The 8,994-nt window shown below is 40.6% G+C and overlaps 1 protein-coding gene across 1 annotated transcript; it reads left to right on the top strand.

Moving 5' to 3' along the window:
- The first annotated feature begins 214 nt into the window (after nucleotides 1-214).
- On the top strand, nucleotides 215-8,051 carry LOC102201774 (cortactin-binding protein 2-like). The gene is made up of 8 exons (XM_005747649.1): nucleotides 215-589; nucleotides 914-1,092; nucleotides 1,597-1,832; nucleotides 1,964-2,155; nucleotides 3,125-3,176; nucleotides 3,394-3,493; nucleotides 5,852-5,965; nucleotides 6,585-8,051. The coding sequence occupies exons 2-8, from the start codon at nucleotides 914-916 to the stop codon at nucleotides 6,936-6,938; spliced, it is 1,227 nt and encodes a 408-aa protein (XP_005747706.1). The 5' UTR covers nucleotides 215-589; the 3' UTR covers nucleotides 6,939-8,051.
- Nucleotides 8,052-8,994: the final 943 nt, after the last annotated feature.

Consider the following 8,994-nt stretch of genomic DNA (forward strand, 5'->3'; position numbering starts at 1 on the left):
CCCACTGTATGTGGGCCAGAATAGACCAGGTAGTGATAGTGGAGTTCACAGAGAAAGGGAGAACGGCAAAAAAGCGTAAAAGATCATAAAATAAAGCATGAAAAGCACAGACAGTGACTGCAGTGGACACTTTTCATTGTTTTTAACACTTCAGCTCTTTGTATGTTCGAACTTCACTCTGAGGCTGACTCACGGACCACAGACTGGTTGTAGGACATACTTTGTACACCGCCTCCATCTGACAACATAGCTCACTGCAGGCAGACAGGCAGGCCCTAGAGTGGAGTGGACAGCGAACGCGCTCCCTGTGCTCGACCACAAAACCAACAGTCAGATAATAACAACAATATAAGAGACTGACTAGGAAGATGATGCCAAATAAATCAGCTTTTTTGTCTTGTCCTTCCTTCCCTCAGGTCCCCACCACTTCCGAGAGGGGAACTTTCTGATTGCAACATTATCGAAGCCCCGCCTGCAGGGAGCAGAGCTTCGTCTCCAGCAGCATTTCCGCTGGGTCACTTTTCGTTGGGATCAGGAGCCACTGCACAGCCTGCTGGGAAGGCACCTCCGCAAAAAGCTGCTTCACAAGGTCAGACAGAGGTTTAGCTGCAGCTGCCAGAGAGACTGCATCATTTTGGTGGATGGCCAGATCGGTTTTGTTTTAATCACAACCAAAATTGTGTTGTTGTTGTTTTTTTCCACCTGTAATCCCAAACAAGCTCAAATGTTAGGAAATGGATCATTAAGGGGAGCACAGGGAGACGTGATCAAAAACATAGTAGAACTGTTCACAGGAAACCCAGTCTGTGATATTCCTTCCCATATGTCCTTTTGATATTTCACTTTAGCCACACAGTGTTTTATCATAAGAGCAGAACATATTCAGTTCTGTTGCCCTGCTTCTTTCCCCCAGATGGGGACTGGACTTTGGTCTCCTGATGGCGTCATGGAGCGGTTGGTGTTGTGGGTGAGCCAGGTTTGGCAGCAGCTCAATGCCTGCCTGTCCCGTCTGGGGACCCATGAGGCTTTGCTGGGCCCGCAGCTCTTCCTGTCCTGCCCTGTGGTCCCAAACAACGCGCAGGCCATTGTAAGGTGTGTGAACATGTCTCTATCTAGAAAAAAATTATAGTTTGTTTCCAGTGCTCATTTGTGAAGTGAAGGAGTTATGCGATTTGAATTAAAGCTGAAGCCCTGCACTGTTGATTGTTTGACCTGTACAGAGGCACAGTCCCCCTCTTGGTGAGAGTAGTTTAATTTGCTGTGATGAAAAACACAAAATCAGTGAATATTTGTACATAAGTGACGGAATTACTTAGTAGATCTGTTGTAAATGAGCTTTTAGTTGATTTGGTTACATTTTAAAAAGTGCTGCTTGCTCTACACATTAATGATTTATGATTGTTTCCATATAAAGTGTTTATCTTTCTACCTTCATTTATGATAAATGAACATTCTAAACTGAACTGAAACGACCTCAGTGTTGACCAGATAATCTGCGGCCAGAGGAAAAAGATCAGGAAACGACTTAAGGGAAGAAGTATGAAGTGTGTGCGTGCTTGGAAGCTTACATGTTTGCGTGTGTGCACATATGTGCAGGTGGCTGGCACGTCTCTGGAATGCTGTGGTCGTCCCCCGTGTAGAAGAAGCCATCATCTCCCGGGTAACAGCCAAGCGCTCCTCCTCTTCCACCTCTCACTCTCCAGCCCCCTCATCACAACAACCGTGTCTTAGCAACTGTGGGCTGAGTGCTGGACAACAGGCTGTGGTGAAAGCCGCTCTCAGCATCCTGGTCAACAAGGCTGTACTCCTGGGATGCCCCCTGCCTCGACACGGTGCGTGTGCGTCACATGTGATGTTTGGCTGTTGATTCACTCAAGTTCCCAAAGGAAATAAGTGAGCAGGGAAAAAGACATGACATGAGATTAAAAATGCACTGATCGACAGTGTTTCCCTTATTCCTCAGAAATCGACAGATACCTGCTAGAGTTTCAGGGTGGCACGTTCCCTCTGTCAGCTGTTGGCCCCTATAAAGGAAGCATGTGCGGCGGAGGAGGTAGAAGGGGACGGGACAGTGGCAAGTTGAGACGATCCAACACCAGCCCTCGGAAGAAGGGAAGCCCCGCCTTGAATTGGAGCAGCAGTTCCTTCAGAGAGGGTAAGAATGCTGCTCTGCATTGGATCACAATGAACAATGTATTTGTACTTGTGGGAATATTCTTTTAAAAATCTGTCATTTTGGAGGGGCAGGTTTACTTGAATAATTTAAAGGTATCAAGGCGTGATTGTATTCTGTAAGTGTTAACTAAAACTGGTCCATAACAGTAAAGTAACTGGTGGCACCACCCGGCACCTGATTGTAGATGCATGCAGTTGTTTTTAACTTTGTTATCTACTGCCATCGTTCACCTTTGCTTTTGTCCAGGTTGCAGCTGTAAATGCTTTTTTCGATGATTTTCCTGATTAAATAAAAGTTGCATTGGTTCGCTGGTACCATCTTATGGTACAAACTGGTATTACACGAACGTGCGGCCCAACCCAAGTGCAGACGATATCTCTTCACCACAACACATAGATGTTTTCGACATTGTGTCATAGTGGTTATTTCTTCACATTCAGACAGCTTTAATTATTTTGTCTTTTAAATGTAAAATCATTACACTGTGACGTTCTGGATGTAACAGAGCAATGAAAGTCCTCAGATACCTCAGATAAAGCATTTCTTCAGTCACATATAAAGAGCTTGTTAAAATACAATGCGTAAAGCGTTAGATTTAGACATTTGAAAGCCCGGATTAAGGACACATGTCTTCAATCTCCACAAGGTGGCACTGTTTACCAGCCCTAACATTTGCTGCCTGCCTCTTCTTTTCTCCTTTTTACTCAGAAGAAACCACAAATCCCCATCTTTTATATTTGAAAGCAAGTTGTTTCTAATTAAAACTATTGGTAGGTCTGTTTGTGTCCACGTGCACAGTTTGTGTACTCATCAGCTCACCTTCCGTGTTTCTATAGATAAGCCTTTTTAATAAAACCCAGGCTTTTGGCTCTGTTCCTGTTGCCATTTAAGTGAACTGTCGTTTTTCATGTCGTATGAATAAAGCTGTACATTAACCTATAATTTCAGGTTCTCTCTCGAGCTCTGATGTCAGCTTGATCTCCAATGGCAAAGTCCAGAGGTTGGTTCTGTGTCTCATTAATATAAATGTGCAGCAGTGGTAATAGCATTAGCATCAGTACCTTATATTAATATGTGGACAGACAGAACCTGCAAACACATTTTTATTAAATAGCTTAATTAAGTAGTTGTTACAGTACGTTAGGTGCCTTTGCATATATATTTTGTAAAAATTATTATTACTATTATTCATTTTTTAAATTGTTATACTTTTTTAGACAGCCCGAAGGTCTGTCTGTTTTCTCTGATGATGAGACCGATTTGATCAGAGAACTGCAGACGATGTGCTCCAGCAAATCTGAGCCAGACATCACTAAGGTACTCACACTCACAAGCCTTTCTCCACTCACTCACTGACACAATGGATTTACTCCGACTCTAACTTAAAAGAGACGTTTCAATGCTGGGAAGTCAGTTAAATTATCAATCCAGTGGAAATGTGCTGTTAACAGTAATTTATGACCAGGGCAAACTGAAATAGTGGGGAGACCGTTGACATATAATTTAGTGCTGTCAATAGATAAAAAAAAAAAATCTAACAAATTAATCGCACAATTTTCTGTAATTAATCGCAATTTCTTGATCAATAGCCTGGTTGCAATTACATTTTTTTCAACTATATATTTAAGCTTGTAACTGACATCTATGCAATATAATGAAGTAAATACAGAATAAACACAACGATTGGATGCTTAAATTCAAAGAGAATTTGAATAGTTTTCTTCAATCTTGTAGCACAGATTCTCTTCTGTGAAATACAACTTTTTAAAAACCCTACATACTAACAGGTAAGTATGCACTAATATATAATATATGTATTAGTGCTCTCAAACAATTACAATTTTAAATCAGATTCATCACAGGGTTACTGTGGATTAATTTTGATTAATCACAATTAAATATCATTCATTTTTATTCTATATTGATCACATTTCATTTTGCATGAGCAAACAGACTCGAGAAAAAGGGAAAATATACGGACTTAACATGTTTATTGAACATCTTGAACATTCGTGTTAACAAAAAGAACTGTGTAAACATTTATCCACTCTCACTCTTCGTGAGGCACTTCAAGTCCTTGAAACGTGGAGCCAAAGCTATGTAAAGCACCTGTTCTCAACGATATTAATAGGTCTGCAGTTTGTTGCAGTCCACTTGGCAGTTGTGTCGGTCAATATTTGCGAGGTAGACTTACTGAGTCCCCGATGCTCCGTGAGTGGTTTGTCGCAAGCTGGGTGACCCGTTAGCTAAAGTCCTAGCAGCATACCCGACTAACGTATGCTTCGCGTCAATGTGATATTTTAAGCTGGAGGTGCTTCGGTGAAAAGAAAATTCCTTCTTGAACAATGTGCATAATACTTTCTGTCGGTCGACTGTTCCGTCTTGTTATTTTTTTAATACTCAAATTTCCCATCGAGAGGGCCAATGTGCGTTTATCATCTTCCATATTGAGTTGATTGGTTCAGCTGCCCGTCACTACCAGATCAGCTGCCCATTTGCGAAGGTAACTCTACTTGGACAAACTGCCTGAAATGCGTTGACAGAAACATTTCAGGGATTTTGAGTCATTCTGCAATTTTTGACATTAATTGCGTTAAAAATTTTGATCGCGTTGACCGTGATGGCGGATTAATGTGCGTTAACAGGTTCATTTCGACAGCACTAATAATTTTATATAAATACTGCATGTGAAATGTTGTCACCTACTGACTTTTGACCCAGGAAGGTTTTAAAAACTTGAAATGTACTTCCCACCATTTCAGTAAGAACCTAAAGTTCACTCCACTGACATATAGATCGCTGCTGAGTGACCAGACTGGTATTTAATGCTAAAAATGATCTGGATAAACTAAAATCATTTTAAATATAAGGACTGTTTTGAATTTTGGGGTGAACATGTTTTTTTTCAGTGAGTTACTGCTTGAAGTGTGGAACTCATGGACATCAGATACTGTGTTTCCTGCCTAGAAACACTCTGCCAGGCCTTTCCTGTCGCTGCCTTCAGTTGTTGCTTGTTTCTGATCTCTGTGCTTTCACTTGTGTCTGCAGTAACAATGCAAAGCATGTTCTGTTGGTTTGAGATCAGCCATTGAAGAAGATCATATTTTTGCAGCTTATAAAACTTTTGGGTTGCTTTTGCTGTATGATTTGGGTCATTATCCATTTCCACAGTGAAGCACTCTCTGATCAGTATTGCAGCATTTGGCTGAATGTTAGCAGAGAGTAATTGCCCTGAACACTAAAGAAATCCTCCTGCTACTTCTGTGAGCACTCACATCATTACACATTAGTGGTCCAATTCCACTGGCAAGCATACAAATTTCCCCCTCATGCTGGACAGATACTGTGGTATTCTTTGGATTATGAGCTGTTGTTGTTGTTTTTTCTTCTCCATACTTTTCTCTTCTTCCCATCATTTCTTTTGCTAGCTTTCTGATAAGTTTATTGTGGTTTTGCAGCATAATGATAACCTCATGAAACTTCTCATGAAACCATACCAATCATACGTCATATGTAATTTGGCCTCACCTGACCATAAAACTGCTGGTCAGCAGGTGTCCAGCGACTTTTGAGCCTATGAAAATGGCTGTGTAGAAAAGTAGGGGGGAAAAGTCAAGACTTACACTCCTCCAGGTATGAGCTGCTGCTTGAAATACTCTTCTCTATCTCTTACAGATCTCTCACACCAAAGATGACATGATCCTGTTCTCCAGCTTGCCCAGAGAAGCAGTGCTCCCACGAAAGGCTGAGCAAGAAACTGCAGTCCAGCAACGACCACAGATGGAAAGAGTAAGAGGCAAAGGCGATTAGCAGCTTAACACTGTGATAAATAATAGTTGTTGTAAATAGCATCAGAAAGCAATGAATACATTAGCCTGTGAGTCAAACGCTAGTGATGGTTTGATATTTAACGAGACCTGTTCCAGTTAATTTCCAACTCTCTAGTTTTGTTCTTTCACTCAACTAAAGCAACATTGCACAATTAACAGTTGTAATTAATCCTTTATTTATCTTATAGTGGGCCTTGGTGGAGCCCTTGTGCTGATCCGCTCACTGAAACATTTAGCTCCTCTCCTTTTAAACCATCACTATAACTTTTGGCCCTCCACTGATTCTAAACGGTGTTGCAGCAGGTGCAAACCACTCTTTTTGATGGAAAACAGAGGAAGAGTAGAAAGCAATGTCTGAATGTAGCTGTGCAGAGCAGTCTGAATCCTGAGCTTTTGGCTTACTCTTGCTGCTAATCCGTCTACTACACCACAAACAGGTGACTTATATCTAGAAGTAGTAAGAAGCAGTAACTTGATTACGTTTCACATCTCCTCTGTAATTTCATGCATTATTGCCCCCACCAGTTTTGTCCACTGACATGAAAACGTTAAAGCGGGCTCAATCTTTGATCCCGCAGACCGTCAGTCAGTCCAGCCGCAGCTCCAACCAGGCGTCTGTCCAGAGCAGCGATCGACGATCGGGCCCACGTGTCAAATCACAGCTCCCCATCGCCAGCAGCCGAGGGCAGCACACCCGCGTCTCTGCGGCCACCCCAAGCAGCAGCAATAACAATAATGGCAGCAACAGCCCCAGCCGAATCCAGACGCCCCACAGCCGCAGCAGAACTACAAACAGCAGCACCAACAGCAGAACAAAGCAGGCTCCATCCAGCAGCAGCAGCAACAACAACTACTACAGCAACATTGACAACAACAACCAATCACATGAGGAGATCTGGATTCTCCACAGAGACCTGCATGAAAACAAATAGACATTTTCTCCCTCCTCCTCCCCACGATTCTTCCTGTCATGATGTAAAGACTAAGTACCTGACAACCTTTGACTCTTAGTATTTGTACTTGTTACTAGTACTTGTTACACTGTAATACAGTTGTGTACTTGGGGACCATAGTTTCATTCTATTACAGTATTTGAATTATGTGATTGCTTGGGGTTAAAGAAAAGTGGCTTCTCATGTGTGGGAAACAACACAAGGTAATGCAGCAGGTTGTTTTACTGTTGCCTTAATTCCAGTGCATCAACCTGCAGCAAGTACGTGACAGTATTCAGAGACGGGTTAAGAACTGACTCACCTATAGTATTTAACCTGCCTCAAAACAGCCCTGGCACAGTATTCTTGTGTACTTAAAGTGAAATGCTGTACTTCTGAAGCCACTGAGTGTTTTTGGATCAAAGAAGGAAAAAGCAGGTTTTTTCTCTTTCTTTTGTTTTTGATCTTTTTTTCTTTGCTTTCTTTTGGGTATTAAGTATTTTGAAATATTCACGTGTTTTATCTTTAAATAGTTGCAAGGTTGGTTAAAATACTGTTGAAATTAATCAGGGTTTTACCAAATATTTGTACATAAGAATTAGTAAGTCTAAATGCTCTATAGATCGGTGTATGTGGTATGTGGATGCTTGTACAGTGATATAAATCTTAAAGCAAAACAGCTGAGAAAAACAGGCTACTTGTATATAGTGTTTGTAAATTGAGTTTTGGTTCTGAGCCCTTCACTTGTTTCATAGTGAAGGTGGTTGTGGCAATAAGTAATAGAACTGTAGAAATACAGGATGTCCTCTGTCAATTGTAAGCCATAATAAATATTTTCAAAGCTCATCAGTTACCCTGACTCGTGTTCAGCTGATCCCCAACTCTGTAATTCACTTTTTATTCACGCTTCCCATTATTACTGTGTGTGTTTTTATTTTTAAGGACATGTTTTATCGGAAGCGTTTATGTACATATATATAAATATATCTATACATATGTACAGGAGAGATTTTAGGCAACATATGATTTTGATCTGTACGATAGCTGTTTGAAGTTTAAAGAATTGTCTTTTTTGTCAAGCACAAAAATTAAACACAGCACTGTCAAAACCCCCGTCAGCCTTTCTCGTTTTTTATTTGTTTTTGCTTTTTCTTGTTATTGTTTTGTTAGTTTTTTATCTGCATTTTTTAAAACTGGCACACTGAGTCAAAAGACTTAAGAGTTGACCAACCATGTCATAAAATATGGTGAATTGTATCAAGTATCAAGTGTTTTTAAAAAAATGTATATTATTCTGAATATTTAATATTTTAACACCTCTCCTGACTATTAATTATTTACTTATTTATGTTTATTTATTACACTGTCCTTATAGTTGTTGGGCTATTTACAAGATGATGAGTACTAGTAGATGTTTGAAAACTACTACTACTATATATTATACTATATTCACGAAGTCACATTTAGTGAGACTTCTGTATGGTTTATAGTTTTTAAATCTTCTGTGTATGTTTGTAAATCTGGGTTATCCAGAAAACATTAGCTTCACATAGTTTCAAAACAAAGATGACTCATTCAGAAGTTGGAAAACAGGAGCTGTATCCATCTTTTAAATGGTCCATTGTTAATACCAGGACACTTCAGCTTTAGTCAATAAATCAGCAATATAATGCGAAATTTTCAGCCATGTCTCAAGACTGAAAGTTCTTTATTGCCGTTGTAAAAAAAGAAAGTATACAGTTTATCAGAATCATGGTCTGAAGGCTTTGTTGTGCCATGAGGAGCACTGTAAACTCAGTAATCTCTATGACAACCTGGCGTCCACACGAGCAGAGGGAAGAGAGAGGCCTCGGACGGAGCTTCCACAACCAAAGGGGCAGGAGCAGAACCAGAGGCAGTGGGTAGCCAAGGCCGCCCAGCCAAGGGGCAACAATAATAATAATAATATACAGTGGCTTGCAAAAGTATTCGGCCCCCTTGAACTTTTTCACATTACAGCCACAAACATGAATCAATTTTATTGGAATTCCACGTGAAAGACCAACACAAAGTGGTG

Source organism: Pundamilia nyererei, unplaced genomic scaffold, assembly GCF_000239375.1.
Source record: "Pundamilia nyererei isolate P.nyererei 1_Seehausen unplaced genomic scaffold, PunNye1.0 scaffold00201, whole genome shotgun sequence".
NCBI classification, from domain to species: Eukaryota; Metazoa; Chordata; class Actinopteri; order Cichliformes; family Cichlidae; genus Pundamilia; species Pundamilia nyererei.